The sequence below is a fragment of the Anser anser genome (assembly GCF_964211835.1).
Source record: "Anser anser genome assembly, chromosome: 4".
In the NCBI taxonomy this organism is placed as follows: Eukaryota; Metazoa; Chordata; class Aves; order Anseriformes; family Anatidae; genus Anser; species Anser anser.
The window spans coordinates 13652671-13677945 of NC_139724.1; the positions used below are offsets into that span (position 1 = coordinate 13652671).

General features: G+C 41.8%; 1 protein-coding gene across 28 annotated transcripts in view; it reads left to right on the top strand.

The window, feature by feature from the left end:
• The window catches only part of ADGRL3 (adhesion G protein-coupled receptor L3), a 536452-nt gene that overhangs the window by 428087 nt on the left and 83090 nt on the right, over positions 1–25275 (top strand). For 20 of the 28 annotated variants that reach the window (XM_083833098.1, XM_083833095.1, XM_083833096.1 and 17 more), the window contains 5 exons: positions 178–281; positions 7173–7358; positions 11109–11147; positions 23984–24167; positions 24980–25102. In XM_083833098.1, coding sequence (XP_083689224.1) covers positions 178–281; positions 7173–7358; positions 11109–11147; positions 23984–24167; positions 24980–25102 — 636 coding nt within the window. The remainder of the gene's footprint in view (positions 1–177; positions 282–7172; positions 7359–11108; positions 11148–23983; positions 24168–24979; positions 25103–25275) is intronic. The other 8 variants (XM_083833101.1, XM_083833077.1, XM_083833082.1 and 5 more) reach the window with 1 other exon arrangement.

Sequence of the window (25275 nt, forward strand, 5' to 3'; positions counted from 1 at the left end):
GTGATGGGAGATTAGAGCACTGAGACTAGTCAGAGACATCCTACTGAGGTCCTAAGCGCTAGTAAGCTCCCAGGCTTTGCATGATGTTCCAGTCAGTATGACATGAAGCCTGTGAGATGGAGTCCTGTGGGAGAAATTCAGCTGATAATACTGAACACGGTGCCTTTCCTGTTCCAGGTGTTGCGACTTTCCGGTGTCTTGCACCAGATGGGATCTGGGAGCCCCAAGGACCAGACCTCAGCAACTGCTCTTCTCCCTGGATCAACCACATCACTCAGAAGGTAAAGCCTTCTCCACATGTTGACCATGCCAAGTCTGTGCAGTGACCTTCCTCAGCTCCCTGGTTGTTTCCACAGCAGAGGACCCAAAGTCACCAACAATCACTCTTAAAGCATGAGCCGTGTGTAGTAGCTAAGTATTGCAAGGAGAAAAAAAAAGACTGTAAAAATGTGATGGAAAATAAAGTAAAGAGGGTGAGGGAAGGAAAAGGAAAGGGGCTGGAGAGTGGAATTAAACTGGAATGAATGATAGTTCTTGTTTGTGGCAAGAAAAGGAGGAAGAGAGAGGAGGAGGCAGATGGACATATGGAAAGTGCCGACTTAATGCAAAAGGAAACTTTCCCTTTCATGCATCCCCAAGGATTTTCTCTTGCCATGCAAGCACAGGATAAACCCTGTAGCTGAGAAATCTTTACCAAAGAAAGGCAGGCTCAGTATGAAATGTTTGTATTGCACTACTGACTTTCCGTTTTTAACTTCTTCCCAAATTGTAAAAGGAGTGGTGGAATAGAAAACAATGCTGCAGTAATGCATATCTTTTGACTTTTAAGTCCCTTGATGAATGTTTTGTAGCACTTCATCATTTATCAGTGTTAAAAGTGCATTAACATGTGACAATGGAAGTTCAAGACAAGCAGAGCTTATTTGGTAGCAATATGTTGAACATTTTTGTTATTAATGCACAGTGGTGCTTTCAGCTGATTTCATTACAAACAGAGACCAGATGTGTGTTTACGCCATAGAGTCTGTGGGCTGAATCCTTATTATAGCAATTTGTGTGGATTTATTCACTCCTTTAGCTGGAGCAAGAGATTCCCAGTACTGCAGGCTAGCCGTGCTGCGCTCTGGGAGAGCTTGTGCTCACTGGTGAACGGGATGGGATGACCCTACAGATGGGGCTGTCTGTCTTTCTCTTCCCCGTCCCCCATCTTATTTGAGGCTCAGCAATCTGTGACTGACTACCCCCAATCAACTTCATCTGTATTTATACCCATACCTCCCCCAAAACGGGGGAAGACATCAATTAATGTGGGGCTGCTGTGGTACAGCACAGCCATTATGAGGCCCCTGGTCCTTCCCGGTGCTTTTGTCCCACACAGGAGCTTGGGCAGCTCTCCTGCCATATGCTAAGGCTAGCTGATTAATAAAGACTGCCTTTGCTGCCATTAGCAGCTGTGCAACTCTTGTTTTATGACCCACGTACTTATCCTGGAGGGGTTAATATTACTTACTCTAGCCATAATTCACCCAGGCAGCTGGGAGACCTCTTGCTGCTCGGTGAAGATGGCTAGGCCGTTAGCCATTAGCAGAGGGAAATAATAGCCTGCACTGATGAAATTTCCATCAAGGTTAGGCTTATTTTATTTGAAACCACAGCTATCATTTGCCTAACAAATGAGGCACATTTAATTTGTTACGTGCTTTCAAAAGAGGCTAAAATTGAAGAGCCAGGTTTTCAGAAATGCTGAGCAGGCCACAACAGGGAATGATTTTTTTTTTTTTTGAGGGGGGAAGGGTAGGAAGATATTGTTTTTCTGGAGAAATTTAGCTACGTTCAGCTTTGGGGACCTTTCACCAGTCAATGAAAAGACTAGGGGGATCTGCCAAACAGCTCTGGATCTAATGTTTTGGTGCCTGTGTGGGAATCTTCTGGGAACTTGGGACCGTGTGGCCCAGCCACTATGGAGATCTGCCTCAAGCCTTTCCAGGAGTGACTTCTGAGAGGAAAGCCATGACAGGCTTACCTAGAGGCTTGCGTTGGGGTTTTCGTTCAGTAATTCTTATAGCAAACAGAATTTTAAATTACTTATGAAATAACCAATAACCACTTGGTGTGCCTGCCTGAGTAAGGAGATTGGAAATCATCACTGGCCTTAGAGTTGGAGACTGATTTATTCATAAATTGGGCACTGGATTTACGCATCCCCAGTCTGGACAGGGCAATTCCCTTGGTAGGGATGGTAGGGATGGTAGGGGAATGCCATGCTTGCACTCACATCTCTATAGCGAAGTAAGGATTATTACTTCTGTTCTTTCTCCTGCTCTGCTCAAACCGTACGCTGGGTGTTTGCCTGCTTGCATCACGGTATTAGGTTTTACAACCCTCTATTAGCTTCCATTAGAGTTATCGTGCTTGATGGAAGATCAGAACGAATGTCTGCTTCAGCAATTCATTGGCCCCCTGACATTTACTTTAACTTTATTGTTGGTGCCTACTATGCCCTCGTACTGTAGCAGGAGAATAAACTTGCCAGTGCTTTTGAATTATGCACTGCTGTGTGGGTTACTTCCAGAGTGAAGCAGTAAAAGGAAGCAAAAAGGTCAGCTTGGATACATTGCATCGCCCTAATCATGAGGTCATACGTTCAGCCTTAGCCTGTTTGTTTTATCTCTTACTTCCATCAGTACTGGCCTTTGCATACTGTGCAAGATGCCTGAAGATGTCTTTTCCTCACTGTGACTTTCAGTGGAGGGTCCTCCCACTAAGCCCAGCTTCGAGGCTCTGAAAGAGAAGATAACTTTTTTTGTAGGATAATAAGAAGTGCAGTGTCCTCCAGGAATGCCCGAAAAGCCACATGCGGTGGTCTCAAACTTCTCAGATGACACAGGCAGAATGAGCAGATAAACCCTACTGCTCAAAGTCCATTCATCAGGCCTCGTAGATCTGCTTGGCCATGTATGACAGAAAGAGTCGGGTTTTGTGGAGGATATCACCACCTCATTGTGTCCAGGCCTGAGGGTGAAGTTACAGCCTTGGCGACACCACCATGAAATTCTGCATCCAGGGTGCTTTTGACTGTGTTGAGAGCACTGTAATGTAGTTGGTGCAGCAGGTGCTACAGCTCTCAGATATTAATTGGACATTAATTGGATTTGGAAGTTAGCTGGAGTGACACTTTCTTCAGAAAAAAAGAGAAGGATGGTAGATATGCTCTGACCCTACTGTGTGAATGCATGTGCATAATGAAACCTCTGCCAAGGAAACAAAATGGCCACGAAGTCTTTGCAGTGTCAGAAGGTGTCCCACAGCCCCTGTTTTGGCCCTGCTGGCAGCTGGTGAGTCCTGATGAAACCTGTCAGATGTTTGTCCCTCCAGAAAATGACATCAGCTCCGTGGCCTTTAAAGCTGACTGGTCCATCTGTATGCCACTATTTTTAAAAATCCTAGTTCAATCTTTCATATCATCTTTTCTTGTTTTTTTATATCGCTGTCGGCCCCAGGCTGCAGAAAAATATTTTTGCCATTATGCCTGCTGATGTTTCAGCACATTTGCTCCTGTACCCAGCATCTTTCTTACTACCTATGATTTTTCTTCCCTAAAGTTGTCTTCTCTGCAATTTCCCTCATGTTTATTCTACCGTCCTCTTCTTCATTCATTTCCCTCTGAGAAAGGTAGGGATGAAACGGCAAGCACGCCGCAGAAGGCTTGTTGTTAGTCTTTCCAGACAAAACTCCCTATTTCTCTTCCTTGGAGTATATGAAGCAGGCAAGAAAACATGCCCTACCCAACAACCATTACTTCACAGTCTTTTCAGTCGTAAGAATACAAGAGACGGTGGTATAAATTAGAAAAATGTTAGTGAGGGTTGCACAGCATGGTTTCAGGTGTGCCAGTGCTCATTTGTAAATCTGGACTGAATCCTGCCAGCATGCTCAAATGAAGAGGGGAGCATTTTTTGACAGAGCTAGAAAAGTATGGTTTTGTGTGCTTAGATTTTTGGCAGGGAACACATTCTCTCTCCTTCAAATTAGCATTCTAAGACCAGATTTAACCAATTTGCAAAAGGCTAAAAACCACCCAAAACAACCAGAAATTAAATTTAGTTTGAACAGAATGTTTTCTTTTATCCCACAATCCTCTTTATTTTTAATCTTAATTTTTTTCACAATCAAGATAGAAAATGGAAAAAAAAATAGTGTCAAGTCAAAAAGAGATGTATTATTTTTACTTCATTTATTTTTCTTCAGCCTACCAGCAGAAAACTCAGTTATTTGTACCTTTTTTTCTCTACTTCTTGCCTGCCTTGCAGCGACAGCCTGACCCTCAAAGAACCTTGTAAGATTGTTCCTGCTTCCTGCGGATGGTGGTGACTGTGTTTAGTGTTTGACTTAAAGAGTACTGCACTTTTGGGAAGAAATAACTAATAAGAAGCTTGTCTTCCGTGCAGCAGTAATGAACGGGAAGCTGTGGAGAGGTGCTTTACAGAAGGGAAGTTCCCAAGGAATATTACTTAAATGCATCCTCTTGGGCAGCAGTGAGCTTTGCTGTGTTACGTATAATTAATGCAAAAAGTTCAGTCATGTTTTTACACAACACCAGGCATACATTTTAGTCAGTGTTTAGGGACTAATAGCAGAAGTTGGTTTTGACAGGACTGCATGGAGGACACCTAAACTGCAGCTTCAAATGCTCGAAAGAGTTAGGGAGGTTGACATTGACAGGTCTCATGGCCATCACTGTGGGCACCACTCGCATTATGCACGCAGGCAGGATGGAAGGAGTGTCTCAGCACTGTTGTGGTGGCTTGTAGCTGTATCTTCTGGGTGACAATGAAGATGTTTGGAAATGAGTGTCAGTGCTAGGAAGTAGTTCATCAGCCGCGCAGCCAGACACGATGTTCCAAGGGAATGGTGCGTCAGGAAATCTGGGTGCTTCGGCGTGAGTTTGAGCAAATACTTCTGGGTCCCGAGACTTGACAAATTTTGATCTTTAATATGCCTCTCCTCAGGCATTTCATCAGTTGTTGCCTATTTTGGGGGAGTTATTTGGTCACACTAGAACTCCTCAGAGTGGCAGTTTTTAGGACTGGTGATCTGTCTAAGATACAAGGAAAGGAGCTAATGATCAGCCCAAACTGGTTTTGCAGACAGGTAGGAGCGATGATAGCTTGCAGCTCAATACAACAAGCGGTTATTCCAGAGAAGGAAAACTCTTGGGTTTGACTTTGTAGAAGCTGAGCCATTTGTTATGAGTAGGCCAGTCTGCAAAGGTGCATGGTCCAAGAGAAAATGGATACATCAAATGTTGAGTAGCAGGGTTTTTGTTTTTTTTCTGACACATCAGTAAAAATTGCACTTCTTGGACTTCTGCAGTTTTCTGTAGGGGTAACAAAAACATTGTCTGTCATGATACATGTTAAGCTCCAGGGACAAACTGCAGGAAAATCCTGTCATTGATTTCTATATGTAAAGGGATTTGATGCAGTCATTCTTTAAAGGCCTGGGTGCCAATGGAGGAGGTTAAAATTCAGCCCCTGTGCTGACATGTGGCTTTCTTCAGCTGCTTAGGAGATCAGGCAGCTGTAAGAATAGGATCTAGTTTCTATGGCGTTAGCCTTGTGTGTTACAAGGAAGAAATCATTCAATTTTTGAATATATGTTATCATTGCTCTAATGGGAAGAGCAACACATTATCTCCTTTATTTGTCTTATCTATATCATCATATGCTTTAATTCTCTGAAGATGAGCATATGAACGTCTTCAGTTAGATCTCATTAAATCAGATGGGCTGTTGCTGTCAAATTGATGGAAGTAAGTTATTCATTTATAACTGAGCTAATTGATTTACTGAGAGGTAGAAGCTCTGTCTGCAATCTTTCTCTGGAATCTTGCTTTTACAATAAGCACCAGAAATTGAGGGAGGAAGAGAAATATCTGATTTCTAACTGTTGGAACATAAGACAATTGGAAATTTCATATGAAGAACCCAGCAGAGTTGGTCATTAAGCCTGATGGAGAAGTGGGACCTTCATTTAAATGTCATCCTGTGTAATTTCTCCTTATGCCTCGCATATTCCCTATGGATATGCATTCCAAATTGGAGTGGCATATAATGAAGGAAGATTAGAAAGTTGCAATAGTATTTCTGTAGTGGGCTGCTCATAGAAAGGAGATGGGACTGGCTGCCCTGACCCCAGTCCTCGTGGCACTGGAGAGGAAAGGGACAGCAGGTGAGGAGAGCAATACAGAGCAAGAAAGAAGGAAAAAACATTATGGAAAGAGAGAGCTTCTCAAATAATTACACAGTGAATTTCTCTACAGGTGAGTCATGAATTTTATGACTCAATTAGACAATAAGAGTCTTTTAATAGCAGATACAACCAAACAGCCTACTTGGTTTTCCCTTCCAGCAAGCCTTTATTTGAAGGCTTAAACCTTTTGTTCCTGAGTTAGTATGTTTTTAAGCTAAGAATCACTAGACTTATTAAAGAAGTAGTGGCCATTGTGGTAAGGAATACATCTCTTGCGTGCAAGAGCTAAGTGTTAAATTAACACCTGATTGCTAAATCCATGCAATGGAATTTGTCAGCTTTTTTTCTCTTGTTTGTCTGAGCTATGTCATCTATTTTTGTTTCTTTTCAAGGACCTTTTTTGTGCAGGAGTTGTAACAAAAATCATCTCTCCATTATCAAATAAACTTCTGGAATCAGAATCAGCTCTTTCTTGATAGGAGAACCTATTTACATGTTGTTGGGTGGGGCTTGTTTTTTTTGTTTGTTTGTTTGTTTTTCAAGTGGAATAGATAAAACAATGGGACAAGCTAGCTGAAGCTCTCCTTAGCATCAGCATTTCCTGGAAAGCCATGACATCTCTGGTTGCATCTGCTTCAGAGCGAAGAATTAGCAGCCTCTGAGTTCCAGTGGTGCCTTGTGAGAAAATCAGAAATGGTTGTGTTGAAGCCAGCTTGGTGGGTGACCACGTGTATCAAAAGCATGGGAATCATACTCAAATGCTGTATGTGATCAAGTCCTGAAAACCCTCATCAAAGTTTCCTTCCTGAGAATGTTACTTTGCAGGGAGCTGACTCACTTAAACCTGTGGGGCTGGGGGCCTGGAGTAATGTCATACTAACAGTTAGGGACAACCTTTTCCCCTGCTTTCTCAACTGCAGATGAAGTCGGGGGAGATGGCTGCCAATATCGCCCGAGAACTTGCGGAGCACACGAAAAACCACTTGTACGCTGGTGATATCACGTACTCTGTGTCTGCCATGGTCCAGCTGGTCAACTTGCTTGATGTGCAGCTCCGAAACCTGACTCCAGGCGGGAAGGACAGCGCTGCACGCAGCTTAAATAAGGTAAAAACAAAGGGCCTTGGGAAAGGACAGGAGGCTGAAGAAAGGTTTGGCTGTCCCTGGAGAGCTATTAGAAATCTCATTCTGAATGAGTGCCATTTTAAGGCAGCCATTCTTTCTTAGTAGACAAGAGTACCTGGCAGTTTTTCGTTTACAGTGCATTTTATTCTGCTGAGAAACGAAACAGTTGTAAATGCCAAGTGTACTGTTGGTGCTGGGAAATGTATACCTTTAGATGTGTAGATATATGTACTCCTGGTACTTCAGTGTGGTCTCAGCACTCGTGGCTCGGTATGAGAATAACTCAAGTGATACCATGGCAATTATTGTGGATTTGTGCCAACATGACTGAGACTAGACTTTTGCCCAGCGTTTCCAGTGCTGAATTGTCTGTGAAATGACATGTAATATAATCCAGAAAATTTGAGTTTTTAAAACCCTGAGATGCAGAGAGAGTCTGAGTTTCGATTTTTCATCTTGTAACATTAAAAGACACTGGATGTGAAGGTCAAATGGGCACTTTTATGCATAAATATGAACAAATAAAAGCAGATAAACATTTATTTACACTTGAGATACATTTATCAAAGTCACATTAGATGGCAGCTTATTTACGTCTAAGGTGCTTACGATGTTTTAGTATTAGAGGGCCTTTGTAATAATTACCTGTGACAGTCCAGAAGCACCTTTCTGCACGATGACTCTGTGGTTTATGTGCCCTCTGAAGAAAAAGAATTACTAGTCATTTTGTCATTTCTATATTTAAGTGCACCTGCTACATACTAAAGATGCTAGACATTGCCAATTATGGGAGAAAATATTGGCTGTGGAGTCTGTAAGAATATATTTAAAGTTGAGTTTTTCCTTGGTCCAAAGCCGCCTTCATCACCGAATCTCATGTAAATGCATGGGATAAGAATTATCTGGGACTCAGGTAGTGCATTGTGCAGGCCTGGTCATCAGAACAAAGAGAAGCTGAATCCTGTGGCTACCAGCACATGGTTATATTGGCCACCTACTTAAAATAAGACACCAGATTTTGTTCTCAGCTATGTATTTGGCTCTGACAGTTCAGGCATCCATGTAAGTGAGAACAGAATTTGGTCACAAGGGTATACAGGGAATAAATGATCCCAGCTAAGCCTGAAATTTCTTCCGTGTCTTCTGAAGAAACATATTTTTCAGGGAAATAACGTTGTCTTTCTGTTGTAAAATATTATTGTGGACTTATTCTGTTTTAAATGAGAAGGGCTTCAGGATTGTTTAAAATTACAGCCACATGGGAATTGAAGTCCTGCATATCATGTGCTTTGCATGTGCTATGAATTGGGTTGTCCTGATGCTTTTAATTAGCGCTGCTTCCAGCTATTTTATAACAATGTAGGTAATACTTGTATTAACTGTTACATCAGCATAACATTTTTGTTATAATCCAACCATGGTTTTATTTGAAATTATGGCAATATCTGACAATATGAGGTAAAACCAGCAATTAATGTCACCTACTAACGGGTTTCATGATTCTAGTCTGCTTGCTCTTCTAAGTATGTCCGAGCCATACCCAACATTTTGTCACTTCAGCTTTGCAAACACATATTTTTCATCTTTTTATATCCTACCTTCCAATATTTGTTCCGATTACACGAAATGGGGTTGTATCTTGGGGAAAGGGGGGAGTTATCGATGTCACGGGAAGGTTCGGAAAGGCAGAGCTGCTCAGCTCTGCTGTCCCTCCTGTGGTTCCCCTTGCAGATTCCCCCACCACCACCACCATCAGCTTTGCACAAGCAGCTCATACAAATCAATTGCACTCCACATTAAAATTCTGGACCGTGTGGAGTCCTGCAAAACAACGATGCGAGTCGGTGATCCAAATGACAGGCTCGGTAATTTACTTGCTCTCATTCCCCACTTAATTCTTTAGAAGAGCAACTGCTCTGTGTTCATTTAAGAATGCATGAATTCAACTTGGAAGTAGTATCGGGCAAACAAAAGGCAGCAGAGTTACTGCTCCATTTTCCCCTTCACTGATCAAGAGTATTTCCAGAAAAAAAAAAAAAAAAAGAAGAAAAAAAAGAAAAAAGTAATTTACGAAGAGTTTTAGTTAGTGTTGTTTAGTCAGAAAGGAGAAATAAAGTAAGCACTAGCCATTAAATATTCTTTTAATCATTAAAGGAAATGTGCTGGGGATTTGCCTTCATGCTCCATCTGAAAGCATTCACCTGTGCTCTTTTGTTTTTTATTATTTTTTACAAACTAATGTACAATGAATTGAAGTAAACTGGCATAATCAGAGTTTTTAAAAGCCGTCATCTTTCAGGAGCCACTTTCCTGTCACTAAAAGCGTTGTGCTTTCCCCTGGATCAGGCTTAATTAAGGTGATAATCGTTCTATAGCAGACTGGTGAGACCCCCAAGTGGATAGCTCTGTAATTTCCAGCAAGGCTTTCTTTGATCTCCATTTGTGTCTGAAAAGTCTTCATACTGGCCAAGTTTACCCAGAGGAGGTTTCTACTGTTACAAATTGATGAATTAGAAATTGAAATTAGACACTGCCTGATACCTGAGTGTACTTTGTTTGTTTCAGAGTCTCAGAACTCTTGGGTACAAATCTGGCTCTCAGCTGTCCTAATGGGATAGCACTGCTGTGAGCTGAGAGTGTGTTACCCCGAATCTCCATTGACAGGCATTTCCAACTCAGGTACATCAGCAAAAAACAACCCAGCAAAACCAGTGGCTCCGAGCAGCCTGACTTTAGTTGCACTGCTGCAGAGCGGTCTCATCTCTAGCTCACTACTGCAGACAGCCTGCAAAGTCCCAGGGAGGTAAATAAGTGCCTGTTTGAATTTCATGACACATTGAAGTGCAGTTATCAGGCAGGAGGCATGCAAGTGCATATCAAAGTACAGTCTTAAATGTGGCTCCTATTAAGAAGGCGGGATTCTTTATGGAAAAGCTATTCAGCTTATAAAGTATTTAGGCCCAGTAATTACAAAGGAAAGCACAATGCAGTATAAGAGAAAACTGGAAAATTCAGTCCTAAACAAGCAGCTTAATCCAAAGAGGAGAAAATGGCCTCAACTGGAAATATTAAATCTGATTCCCATTTCCTAGTTATAAGCTTTTCAATGGCCATTTATGCATTCAGGAACTCTGGGCAATGCTCTCTCCCACAGCTTCAGGTGTGATCGCACTTGACATGCTCCAGAGCTGGCATTAAGGTGAGGTAAAGCTAGACGAGAGGCTCTGCCTTGAGTCTCAGGATGAGTCTAGGCCTGTTTATAGATATATCCTGCATACAGCTTGCTCCCTGCTTGTCCAAAGCTGGGTTATAGCTCACTATGCCATCAGCACTCTCCAGCTGCAGAGCCCACTCTCCTTTCACATAAATAACAATCATCCCCTTCCTTCCCAGCCTTGTTTGACATGAAAACTCCAAGCTGTAAGGAAAAGGTTGTCTCCCGACCACCTCCACTTTACCTAAGTGTCTCTACCATCTAACAGCTGCTCTTGCAAAGTTCTCGGTGCGTGCTTAACTGAAAAAGGACTAACCTTTATTTCTGGAGCCCGTCCTTCCAGCCTTCCACTGCTGCCTAACTCTCATGCTTCCTTTGGTTTGGTTTGTTCTCAAGAGCTGTTTAAAAGAGAAATGAGGTTTTTGCATAGGCATTTTCTTCAAAAATTTTTTTCCCTTGTTCTGTCACTAACTTGTTTTTTCTATTCCGTCTTTAATCTGCTGTCTTTATGGACTCAGCTTCAGAAAAGGGAGCGCTCTTGCAGGGCCTATGTCCAGGTATTTCTTGTGTTTTTAATACACATGTCCAGTTGTTGTTTGACTGAGTGACTGTGAAGTGGTTCTTGTCTGATTTTACCATCTTTGTGGCAGCAAGTTCTAAGGTTAAGGTTACAGGATAATATGATCATTTCATTATTCATTTCCCTTCCACACTTGCCCGGTTGTTCACAGCCTTGACAAAAATGTGGGACAAAAACTCTGAACAAGAAAGTGGGGGAGAAAAAAAAAAAGAGAGAGAGAGATCTGACAAGACCCATTCAGACACTGGAATAAGCAGAGCAGTCTGGATGCATGCAATTCCAGAATGCAAAACCCTCTGCTCACAGAGGTGTCTCCAGACCACCTGGGTTTTGCTAGCAACATGTCACTCAAATAGCTGCTGCATGCAATTTCTTGTTTTTCCTTCTTCTCTTGCAAATTTAGAAACAATTCAGAATTGCGGCACTTGGCATGAGGGAGGGGGTAGAATCATAATGAAATGCAGAGTGTCCTCGCAGAGGGATGTAAGAAGGAGGAGAGTGCTGCAAACTAAATATAGGATTAGGAACATAACATCCCATAAAGTTCACCCAGCTGCGGCCTGAATTTGCAGGCTCATATTGTATTTACATGAACGAAGTCAAGTTCCGGTGTTTTGGAAAGACCTGCCTGTAGTCTTTTCAAGAGTGGGGCGTTGGGTTATGATGTTATTTATCCTGTCACCTAGGTTTGTAGCACTTGCTCCAGTGACTTTTGTATAAAGCTGTTTGTATACTATGGGTGAGTTAATTCTGCTTTAAGAAATGTGAATGTTTTACCTCCTAATTTCTGTCTTGTGCTTATGAACTTCGATGTTAAACTTACGGATGGTTGGTTATTATTTATATGTGTATATATAACAGAGGTGTGAAAATGAAACCCACGTTTGCGGAGGGGGCTGTCAGTACCTGATTTTTTTCTGCATAGTGGAAGTTCCTACAGCTCATATTGACTTTATTTTGTGAGTGCATACTTCATTTAATCTGGAAGATTAGATGGCTTAGATTTCTAGGGCATTAAATATAAAACAGTTCACCTCTGTGCTGGTAGCCTGTCTGTCTTCCCTTTGGTCATGACAGAAAGCCATCCCTCATCTATTCCCTTCCATAAACATTAACGGATAAAGATGAGTTATGGAGTTATATGTAGCATATCTGGACTGACCTCCCTTAAGATCCAGAAGAAGGTAACTAGCATTTTAAGGAAATTTTACGCTGCAGTGCTTACTCCCAGTTTAGCTATCTTACCTACAGTTGAAACATGGTGAAGCTGGTTTGACCATGGACTGCACACCCCTGTTGGGGATATTGGATGCTACTCAACCTTGTCCTTTCCCTAGCTGCACAGGTGTACTCTGCAGACTCATTGCAGGCTCCTGGTCTTTTTGTCTTTTTTCGAACAGTACTGAATAGTGGATTTAATATACTCTACAGAAATCTTGGCATTGATAGAATAAAACTTGAATTCTGTGTAGACTTAAGCTTACCATTAATTTCAAGGACTCCTTGCCTTTCACTTGGGAAGACTACTTCTATGTTTAAACATTAATCATTTGCCTACATCTGTAGTAGACCAAAGCTGATGAAAGCTCATTGCCTAAGCTGTTTAGTGTAAATATGAACAAAGCTGGTAAATCTATTGAAGTGGACAGTCCTGTAATGGAGGGCTTGAAGAATGAATTAGATGACCTAATTGAACCTTTCCAGCTCAGCTTTGTAATATATGGAGGTAAAATAATGTATTTAGACATATTTTCATACAGTATGTTTCCATTTGGAAAATCATGTCGCTGAAGTCAGCAAAAAATCTTGTGAGGGAGTGTTTGTCTGTCATAGCAATTAAATGTGACTGCAGGTATTCCTGTTACAGGCCACTTATGCTTTACCAGGCAGTGAAATGTCTGGGCTGGCAAAGACAACTTAGCAATAATTTTTCAACAGATCTTAAATGGGGAAGTCCCAGATCTTGTGAAGTCAATGGGAGGTGGATACTCCATGGAAATATGCCACCGATGGCAGAGAAATGTAGTTTTCAGCCTTGCTGCAATGACCTCCTTTTGCTGATCCCTTTGTCATGAAGAGCATCCACAGCTGTGCTCCCTAGGCAGAGGAAAACACTGTACAAAGTCTATGTGAGAGATGTTCAGTAACTATAAAAATCAAATGTGCAATTGAAAACAGGTGAATTTGTGGGAAGGGGAGGGTAACCTGAGAAGATAATAATTACTAATATCAGTCTTAGTGGTTTCTTTGGGCTGACAAAACCTAAGTGGTTATGACAGAGCCCCTGTGTCAGCTGAGGTGTAAAGTCCTATAGAGTCCAAAATAAATGAATAATACAAATAAATGTGTAAAACGGAACTGGAAATTTTCTGAGTTATTCAAAGATGAGACGGTGGGGATGCAGTATCAGATTACCATCTTATTTTTCTGGGTAATGTAATAATTAAAACAAGCATTGATTTGATATGTCTGTAAAATGCCACAATATTTACTGAGTTATAAGTTCAGGGATTTTATTTAGTGAAGACAGAGATTATGGATGCTCCTCTTTTAGTTGCATATGTGGTAGATGATCTCTTTTCTCTCAAAAATCCAACAAGAGCCAATCCGATGGGTGATATGATAAATACATGTTAATATAATGACCAGACAACAGCTTGGGGGTTTGCCAATCACCATGATGTTTAAGAAACTGCAACATAAATTTTAATTTGTGATAGTAGGAGTCACCTAGGTGGGCTGAGCTTACAGAGGTGGATGTCCAACAGGGATGGGGTGAGTGGACTTGGAAGGGTTCTCCATCAGCTAAGGAGAGCTTGGAGCAGGTGACTGGCTTTTCAGTGGCTGAAGATCTCTGCACCAATTCCCCTTGGAGCTGCACCTCCCTGCATTACTCAGGCCCACCTTTCTGCAGTGCACTGTTCTTGGCACTCTATTTTGGGAATGGAAGGAAAAAGTCTTTGTGCAGGAGAGTGAGTCACAATGGGTGACACACTTGGTGAGTGTAGCCTCATTTGGTGACTGATGTGTGACATAAGCTGGCCAGAATTTTCTGGATTTTTTTTTTAGAACTTACTCATTTTCCGAAGGTGTTTCTCCTTATAGTGAAGCTCTGGAGTTGTAGGAAACTCTAAACATTTGTCTACTGAGAACTGTGAAACTGGGTTTGGTGTCACAGATTTTTTCCGTGCCCTTCAGCAAGTGACACATGCTCACTGTTTCTCAGCTTCTCAGCCCCTTCCCACGTGAAACTGTGTGCTGCATTTGAGATGCAGATCTCAGAGGGCAAAAACTTCCCAGGGGGGTCCCATTATTCTTTTTTTTATTTTATTTTTTTTAAGCCAGTCTCAGTTGCTTCAAAGCTGGAGGATGGTGAATACAATAGATAGACAGAGTGGCTGTTCTGTGGGAGGTGTGGAAGGAAGCAGCAGAGTGTTGCTTTTGCAGCATTTTCCTGGCTTAACAGCATTTTCTGCTCTGGTTCCTGCTATCCTCTGGGCTCTCCTGTAAACCAGTTTGCCCTGTTTTGTAATTCGGAGCTTATCTGTACGCTAAATGGAGAATATGGAGGTGCCACCTGCTCCATGAGGACCCCAAGAGCTTCTGGGTGCAGGTGTCATTGCAGCCACCAGTGAAGCCAGTGTTGAGACCCTGGCAGGGTCCAGGTAGCAGATGGCAGCAGGTGGTTGCAGTCAGACTCAGCCTTCCAGTTCTCCTGGAAGTTTTCTGAACACTTCACACTTGTAACACGGAATTGGAATTGCTGTACTAAGCAAAAATGAAAGGCTTTCCCCCAGGGGATTCAAGCCATTAAGTTTAGGACTGAGTAAAAGAAGAGACTTTTTTTTTTTCTTTTCAAACCCAGCAGCTCTTGGTAGATAAAAGGTATGTCTGGGACTTTGCCAGTAATATTTAAAGTGGATTAATTCTTTTTTTTCTCCTTCTTGCTTGCTTGCTCAGTTGGCTCAAACTTCTGTGAGGATGAAACGAAAGAAACTTGTAGCTCTTGAGACGGAGAGTAAATTGAATTACGCCACGTTTAGCTGTGTTCTTGTTGTGCCTGCAACAAGAAAGACTCTAACCTCCATTTATAGAGAAAGGGGCAAATTAATGAGGATTTTCGAGTTCCTTGTTTGGTCACTTAATTGGCTGTATGACAAAGAGCTCCGCGGTGCGTGTCAAACAACTTTCAGAGTCCTCTAATGATTCGTGCCTTGCTCAACTCCTGATGCTGTTCTGCGTGGCCTGTCAGGAGAGGTATCGTTGTTAAAGTGGCTGGAATAAATTGGTTAGCAGTGTGCATACAATGTAGGATATTAGCTATAGCTATGGGGAGTACTTTCAGCAGCTTTTTCAAGATATCTAGATGTTTGCCCATAAGCATCAAAGTGCCCCAGACTTTCATTTAATATAATTAAAAGGACATCTGAAAGAAGTGTGACTCACAGCAGGGTTCTGTGGTTTGGTAGCCCTTTGTTAAAACTCTGTGAACTTAATATACTTCACAGCTTGATAAACCTGCACTTGATTTGTGTCAGTAAGAGCAAAAATATAAATCCCTACCCCGCATGTTTCTGCTGCACTGAGCCTGTTGTTAGGGGAGAGGAGGATCAAAGCCGCAGCCTTGGGTTTGTCGCTGGAATCCCAAATTTTTCACATAAATATTAAAAAGGAATGTGACCACATGTTCCTCTACCTACAACGAAGCTACATATGTGATGATACTGTCACATGTAACACAGCAAAACTGAAAAAAAAAAATAACCTAACGTTTTCTGTGTTACCGTGTGCTTACTTTCTGCTTTAGGCTGAGTCAGCCCTTAAATCTGGTGGCACAGAAAAAAGTCTCAATACGAGTTACTGTAGAGGCCAGTGGGAGATGTCCCTTTAATTTGGACCACTGGGAGAAAAGAAGAATCTCATGGACACCCTAGGAGTTCCCTTGAAGGCTATGGATATTCCATCAAAAAAGCACTTATTGTTTGCAAGCCATTTTCTTTTTTTTCTACATCTTTGCTCACTTCCCCTGTGTGATTATTCTAGCAGTTGCTTGTATAGTCTCAAATCCCAAACAGTAGGGCAGCAAATACAGATGATTCATAAATGCAGTTTTCAGCTTATTCTGCAGGGAAGATCTCATTAGATGAAATAGATCATATGTTATTTCCTTCTTCCCAATCAATTGCTTTTATTTCAGTCCTACATATGCCTTCTGACCTTAAAATATTCTTCCTCATATACTAAGCAAAGTAAAAAACCATACCCTGTAATTTGTAACCTTCTTTTATTTCTTACATCTCCTATTTTTTTTGTGCTCCCACTAGGAGATTACTGGTAGTTCAAGGCCAAGATTGCAAACCTTGCATGCCTAGTGCAAGACCATTAATTCCATAAGAAAGCTTTTGTAGATGGCCTAATTGTAATAAAGGTCAGTACCTTTACTCCCACTGCAGTGAGTTCTCAGCGCCGCAGAAATTCAGGCTCTTTCTGATTTGGTACAATTCCTGTGCCTGGAGCAGACACATTTTCTGTAGCATTTAGAAGAGGAGATTGCATACAAGAGGAGATTGAAAAGCTATACCCTGAATCTATGGAGTCATTTTGGAAATTCCTCTGCAAGGCCAGTTGAAGATCTCTACTTGCCTTCACCATGAGTGGTAATCGTGGGTTTTGGTTCAGTTCACCAAAACTGATACCATCAGTTGCCAGTCACCTGCTCTGGTATTAGACGTAGACTGGTGTTTCCGGGTTAGTTTTGAAGGCAGATGTGGAAATTAGCAGTAGGTATTCTAATGATTTTTATTTTTAACCACAGTTCAGATAGATTCAATCTAAATATGTGTCTATCCATTTCAGTGAATATTATCGTTGTTTTCTGATGACCAAATTGCTTTGCAAAAAGCCTTAGACACTGGCTGGGCTTCCCTGTAAGAAATTGTCTCCAGTGTGCTTACTTATGCTTTGACCAAAGACTAATTTTAATTTGGAATTAGTAAATGACAAGAAGAAAAAAACATGCAAGGGTGAAGAGCCTTGTCAGACATATTTGAATGCACATCTCAGCTAAGAAACAGGATGTAATGCCATCATTTAGCCAAAAAGACGCTTTTCTTGTTTAGGGAACTGAGGAAATAACGTGTACATCTATTTTTGACTTAAGTCCTACATAGCAGAATACTGTTTCGGTATGATTGGTGATCCTGTTGTAGAGAGATTGGGATGCCATTCTGAAGTCCATCATTTCATGAGCTGGTCCCTTTCAGTGCAATTACCTTGCCAGAACCAGCTCTCCTTGCATGCCCAAATCCAGGCTTTCATCCCCATCCTCTTATCTGGAGTGCCCATTTTGGCTATACTGGGTATATTCAGAGTTAATGGGAGCTTCTCTTGTACTGGTACTTTTTAGGGCCAGAGGCAACAATTGCACAACTTCCAGCAGAACTTGTCTTCAGTATCATCGATTGTGCCTTTAACTCAATTAGTTTGGAGTCTTGCAAATATTGATAGCTTTAAAAAAGGGTTTATTTTGGCACTGGGTGTTTCATATGAATACAGACAAAAATGAGCTATTCTTGAGCAAGGAGGCAGGTAAGCTCTTTTAAAGTACTACTAGTTTCTAGTAGAAAGAGGGAAAAAAGAGCACAATATTGCAATCATTGAACCATATCCGCATTTCAGTGCGTCTATTCTCTGAAGTGTTTTTCATTTTCACTGTGCACTTTAGACCTGAAAGGGTTTTCGTGCTTTTTTTCTCCACCGATTTACCATAAAATCTCAAGCTGCTATTAAAAAGTGGGCTAATAACGTTTTTTGCATGCTTTGAATAAAGATGATGATGCACTTGTTTTGGAGTAGTACCCAGAGGCCTCAAACAGGACCAGAACCTCAAACTGTAAGCACAGACAAAGGCTGCATCTATGTGATTGCCCTCTATGGTCTTAGCACCACTGTTCTAGGAAAGAGTGAGCAAACCTTTCTTAGCAAAGCTGTACCAACAAACACCTTTTGTACAGGGGCAGCTGTACAAGCACTGCTTTTTTTCATGCACCAGCCATGATTTCAGTCTATCAATGTAAAGCACAGCTTTGTTGATGTAGCTCCTTCTGTACTAATTTTTGAAAGTGCATTGCATCAAGTATTCCTGTTAGGTCAAGGAAGACGAGTGTTAGCAGTGTGAGGTAGGGCTTTATAAATTATAAAAAGCACATAGTTTTAGTAGAAATGTCATTGCAAAAGTGGTACTTTAATGCCATATGCCACTGTCCTTATTCACCCAGTGCTGCTATAGGATCTTAGACTTTGATATAAGGTGCATGCAAAATAATTTATACTGTTTTCAGTCTCATCTTAAGGAGGTGCTGTTTTGTAAGGAAGGACAACCCGTGAATTTGAAAATTACTGAGCAGAGGCGCTCAACCAGCGTTCCCTGTAGGGCTTGCTGGTATTCACTTGGCACGAAGCAATATTTTCTCACACACCCTTGAAAATGTACTCCAGTCCTAAATTCATTGGGGTTTCTGTTCTTCCATCAGCTGCTCAGTGAAAGGCTAAAATGAACTATAAACATTTAGGAACTAACACCTTTAGGACCTAGCACCGGGAGAGTTGCTGGTTTTCTAAGGTTACGATTGCTGTGCTTAAGCACGGCACAATGAGCTCTGGTCCAAAATTGGCAATGAGATTAGCAGGTCTGACATCTCTTGGTAATTTCGAGGTTCAATTCCCAGTTGAAGCCAGATTTTACATTACAGTCTACTTTTGTCAAACAGCAATGCTTTAGGTGTTGTTATGGTGAGAGATAAACAAATGGATGTGGTATCACTGGGTATGTACTATCCTGTAGGTTTAAACTATGTGTCACATAGATATTCTTGCCAGGCATTTCTAGAGGGGGAGAAGATAAAAATAAATCAACACGCAAAATTCAGTTTTACGGAATGAAGCAGCTGTCACAGAGGAAATCAATGGGACATATATGATCAGCCTTTTAGTAATGTGTGATTACTGTAAGACTCCTAATTAGTTGCCCTTTTGACAAAACATCTTTTAATACCAATTTATAAGTGTTTGAGAAGGATGTTTTACATTTTGTTTCTGTTTTGTAACCTCAGGACAAAATCAAGAAACTATGAGCATATGCCCTTATTTGGGAAAAAAAAATCTCCCTCTGCAATTTGTTAACATTTATTTACATAGAATGTATACTCTGTGATGCTGTATAGCCACATAGTGAAAGGAATCACCATCCTGGGATTTATCTTCCGCACTTGGCATTGCTCTTCTCTTAATGTCCAGTTGAAGCCACTGTTGGAGACAGAATATTAGACTCACTGAACCTGTCATCAGACCCAGAATGGTTGTTCTGTATGGGCTTGCATTAAGAGGGTTTAGCATTCAGTGAAAGTATAGGTACCCTGTTACCGTAGTCAGCATACAGCTACACCTACAGATCTCAGGATAAAAACACAGATGGGAAGTCTTCTTTCTTGGTGCTCTTTTTCCCTCATTTCTTCATACTTTAAGGCTGCAAACAAGCAAGCTATGCCTTTTGAAAGCACTCCCTTGATGTCATTTAAGTTACTTTTGTCCTTCTCCCTGGGCATATATGTGCGTATGCTGTTCATTCTTAAAGCCTCTGCAACCTTGGCATTGGTTTTGTGCTGTGCTGTAGGGGATGTAGAGTTATGTTGGAGTCCATGAGGCTCACAAGAGTGCTTTGGCTCACTTGGAAGTTGTTCGCCTAGTTGAGCTGCTTTTGGAAGAGGAGTAAGGCAGGGGAGAGAAGGAAAATACAACAGTGGAATACCTTCAGCTTGGGAAGCAGGGACAAGGTCTTCAGTAAAGTAAACATGCAGAACCCTTAAATAGGTTTTGGGTCCTTCGGGGACAGGATTAAACTCACGTGTCTTTGGGCACCTACATGAAGATGATAATTCCTTCTACTTTGACTGGGAAGAGACACTAGAGAGCTTCTGGGCTCCTGACTTGGCTGTGTGTTAAATTTTTGAAGTGAGGTGGGATGAAACTGGGTCAAAACTTCCTTAGCTCCCTCTGAAAATACCCACCTTTATCAGCATCACCAAGAGTCTCAGGTAAAACCCAACAAGTCATCAGCTCACTAGCAGACCTGTCTCATGCCTTCTTCATTTCAAAGGTCGTCTGTCAGGGCTAACCCTTCTGCTGGTCACTGAGAGGCTTTGCTGGAAGATTGGCACTGCTGCTCCTATGCTGGAGCTTCATCAGACCACAAAGTCATTGGAGTTGGTGCCAAATCCACCTAAACCACAGTGTCTCAGCTTAAATGCAAAGACACAGGCAAGTATTTGTCCCATGTGCCTGACTTTCCACAGTTCCTGGTTCCCTGCCCAACTTTTCCCAGTTGGCATCTCTGTCTCAAGAGACACTGTTGCTTTAACAGCTGTTTTGTTTCATTTAAACACCTACCTCAGCTCATGTCCAAAATGCAAACATTTCATTAGCACCTCATCTCCTTAGCTTCAGCCTGCAGCACTCAGCCATAATGAAGTGCTGCACTCAGAAATATAATGCAGGGAACACTTGATTAATGCACTGAGGCAGGTGAGGGGATTGACCCTCTGGGAAAAGCTATGGACTAAATTCATCTTGGTTGTAATGCCAGTGATGACAGTCTACCAGCTTCACTCAGATCTGTGTTAAGGACCCGAACCAAAGTCCTTGGAAATCTTTCCAGGGTTTTAGCGTCAGACCCAGGATCCAAAGTGATAGGACATAGCTGGTTTCAAGTTAGTCATTTCTAGAGGATGCTCAGCATCACCATGTCCATTGGATGGAGAGCACACATTTTGCAGGAGGAATCAAACCGAGGTTCTCTGTCAAGCTTTGTATGCATACATGCACACATGCTTTGTTAATAAATAAATAAATAATAGCTAAATTATTTTTTCTGGGGAAATAATTTTGCAGCATATGTTTAACCATAACACAAATATTTAATCATCTGTTTCATATTTAGACAAATAAGCATTACCTTTCCATCCAGAGCCAGGAGCTAGATCTGCTGCAAAGACTATTTCCACCACTCAGATATTGATGAAAGCATATTGTTTTAGCAGAGATTTAAAAACACTGTTAGCAGCTGAGCTAAATAGAAGTAAGGCAAATTGTAGTCTGCACAGTAATATTGAAAGGTGAGAAAAATCCTTATTTTCTGCTTTCCAGGAATATAAGATCTTTGCGAGAAAACTCCATGTTGTGTAGAGCCAGCACAGCAAAATAGTTGATTTTTTTGGTCACTGTGAAAGAATAACACCTCCTTTTTGCCTGCAAGGAGATAAGCTACCGAAGTAAACTATAGAATTTTATTAAGAGCTACAGCGATTAGGCTTCAAGATTTTAAAACACTGAAGAAAAAACACACTTAAAACGCAATGTTTTTTTAGTATTTCTTTTTGGCCATTGAAGTTAACCTGTTTTTTCTGTGCACACACCACATTTGTTAAGATGACTTTTAGACTACTTAGGAAAATTAGTTTAATAATTAGTTTAAGAAATTGATGTATGGTTAGTAATTTCTACTTAACAGCAAATGAGAACGGGATCCCAGCTCTGAAATGTAAAAGCTTGACAACAAAAAGATTTTTGCAGTAGCAATAAAGGAAGAGATTTTCCGCCATTTTAGTTTGCTTCAGTGATGGAAGCATTGGCTACTCTATACTTTGGAAACCAAGCTGTGAGGCTCAGGAGAAATGTTGTCTGTTAATCATGGGACCAGGGCAGTAGCTTCCAGGGAGGGGAAGATCTGCTGAAGGTAAAGGAGAGATTTGGCACAAAAGCAACTGAGTTAAGTTGTCATTAATTAGGTTGGAGAGTAGGGGCTTTTTACTGTCAGGGGTGCCCGATTCTGCCTCTGTTTTCCAACAGGAGCTGTGGTGATATGAGAAACCATCCAACTTGAAGGACATTTAAGTTTATGATACACATGGCATTATCTAAGTGAAACGTCTTTGCTGGGATTAAGAGCACTAGCAGTGGCAGGTCTAGATGTCCTTGCTTCTCCTTTAACCTTGTTGTAATTGAAAATTCTTGAAGGTCACGTGGATATAACAATAAAATCCAATTCTGGTTCAATGTGGTTTTATTCTCCCATTGTATCTGACTGTGACTGGTGAGGTGACATCAACATGCCTTGCACTGAGAATCACAGAATCATTAAGGTTGGAAAAGACCTCCAAGATCATCTGGTCCAACCATCCCCCTACCACCAATGTCACCCACTAAACCATGTCCCTAAGCACCACGTCCAACCTTTCCTTGAACAACCCCAGGGACGGTGACTCCACCACCTCCCCGGGCAACCCATCCCAATGCCTGACTGCTCTTTCTGAGAAGAAATGTCTCCTAATTCCCAACCTGAACCTCCCCTGGTGCAACTTGAGGCCATTCCCTCTAGTCCTATCACTAGTTATCTGCAAGAAGGGGCTAATCCCCAGCTCCCCACACCTTCCTTTCAGGTAGTTGGAGAGAGCAATGAGGCATTTGTGCAATGTGTTGCTGTTGTAATGCTCTTCCTTAGCGTTCTGCTGGAGAACAGGCCGTGCTGTAACCTCTTTTCACACATCACATTGTGGGTGTGTTTCGAAACAGTCAGGAGTAAATACTGAAGTATTTTCATTAAAGTGAGCCATGGAGTGTACTTTAGGCTTGCAACATGTAGAAATCCCATGGGACTGTCTTTGCTTTGAAGATCAGAGGTATGGGTTTGATGGCTACACTTTCAACATGCAGAAAATTGTTGAGAATGGCAACTTAATCTCAAAGGGAAGGTTGGATTCTGTAGTCAGTGATAGCTGGAGGTGTTTCTTTGTGGGGCAGGCCTGCCTCATAGCTAGACACTAACCAGCAGAAGAAAACACTGTCAAAGTATATTATTTATCTCCGCACTATCAGTTTCACCAGCTGGTGCGGCTGGTCTCATTAAAAAGCCTTGCCTGGAAGACAGTTGAGTCAGTTCTGGTTAGTTACTAAGCAGAGGTTTAAGGCTGAACGAAACCTTCAGGTTGGGTAGGCCTCTAGTGCTGTAATTTAGCGATCACAAGGCCAGCATGGTTCCGTGTGACCCTGGATGTGCTTCTAGATTAACCTGTGGGAAGCTATCCATGGGAAAGCTCTTTGCGCAGGGTAGCCCGGGGCGTAAGGTGCACCACAGGAGGTCCTGAAGTTGTTACTGTGGGGCTGGCTCCTTCCTGAATGGAGCAATTTGAAATGTCACGGCTTATCAAAATCTCCGTGGGGGCACCTGCTGGTTCTCTGGATGAAGCGGTGTAACTCAACTATCTCTGCATCGCCGTGACAGCCTGACAGAGGTTATGTGGTGGGAAGTGTTCTGTATGGAGCCTAACCCTTGCAGATAGTTACTGAATAGCTTCCATGGGTGCCCCAGCCCTGCTTCCAAATTCTGGTGCAGCCGATAGCAGCAACCTGCTTCACAAATGGGTTTTGAAATATATTTTTGTGCATGTTTCCTTAGGGATTTCCCCATCCCCACTCTGTCACCCCTGGCTCTTAATTCCTTCTTAATCTGAGCACAGAGCTGATGAACACAGAAGCACTATTCCCAACCTGCATTAGAATAAAATCAAGACCTCTCCCTCTCCTGTCTAATGCAATAAATGTTAACTAACTCCATTTTAGGCTGCCCCGATGGTCAGGGAGAGGAAATGTTGCCCTGCCCCTATAAACTAATGTGTGTGGAGGAGGGAAATGAGTGCATGTCAGAGGTCTCGACTTTAGGTTCGCTAAAGTCCTTTCTTACTCAGTTCCTCTCCCTTACAGGCCATGGTGGAGACGGTGAACAACCTCCTGCAGCCACAGGCTCTGAATGCATGGAGGGACCTGAATGCAAGTGAACAGCAGCGCGCAGCCACCAAGTTACTCGACACCGTGGAGGATAGTGCCTTTGTGCTGGCTGATAACCTGCTGAAGACGGACATCGTCCGGGAAAACACCGACAATATCCGTAAGAAGCAGAGCCCATAAATACTGAGAGCAGCCAGAAGGAGAGTAAGGGCTGGGGAGCCTGGCTTCTGTCTTGGCCATACATTAAATGGAGAGCAATCTGTTAGATGTGGCTTGGCATTTTGTCTGAAAGACTTAGAAGTCTTTACAAAAGAGCCTAAAGGAATAAGGCAACTCTCTACCCTTGAAATCCCATGGAAAATGAACACCTAAACTGCCTTTATTACTCCTGGCTTTAAGTGCAAAATATCTGCTAGGGCAATGAGAGCATCGCTTCAAAGGGAGATGGTTCATTGTAATGCAATTGTGTTTCATTTCATACAAATTTGTGTCTTTATTTGGCTGATTGTTGATTTTAATTAAAAAACAAGCATGATGGAAAGCACCAGCACTCCCACTGTGCATATGTAAAATGAGAACAACTCTTCTTTCTTTTTCTATGAATACAGATCCTGAGCACTGATAACATTTACAGAAAGTACCAATCGCCAGTGGCAAAGAAGTAACATTTTCAGATTTTCATTTTAACCATTGTCCTTAATATCCTGAGGTTCTTGTTTACAAGAACTGGTTGTCTTTTGTGTTCCACAGAGAGTAGAATTTATTTGCCTTTTTTTTTTAATTAAATTTAAAACTTCTTCAGGGCAGAGATTTAAAAAGAAATAGGAGTCCAAACAGAGTCTAGTGTGAAACACTGTAACTTGATTCTTCTACTTTCAGGTGGTCTGGAGCACCATTTCTTAACTTCAAAGTGTTGTGCAGAGGATTGTTTCAGTAGTAATTTTTCTTATTGTTGGTCTCTCTTGCATGCAGAGCTGGAAGTTGCAAGACTGAGCACAGATGGGAATCTGGAAGATCTTAAGTTTCCCCAGAACATGGGCCATGGTAGTGCCATTCAACTGTCAGCAAATACCTTGAAACAAAATGGTCGAAATGGTAGGTCCAGAACCTCTGGCCATGCTGGCCTTCTGAATCAGTCATGCTTTAGGCATTTTTTATGAACAGCTTGTAAACGTTGTTTTGTGTTTAACCAATTGTAAGCATAGTATTAATCACTGTGTTAATATTTACATTAATGTTAATACCAGCTTACCAAGCCCTTAACTGCA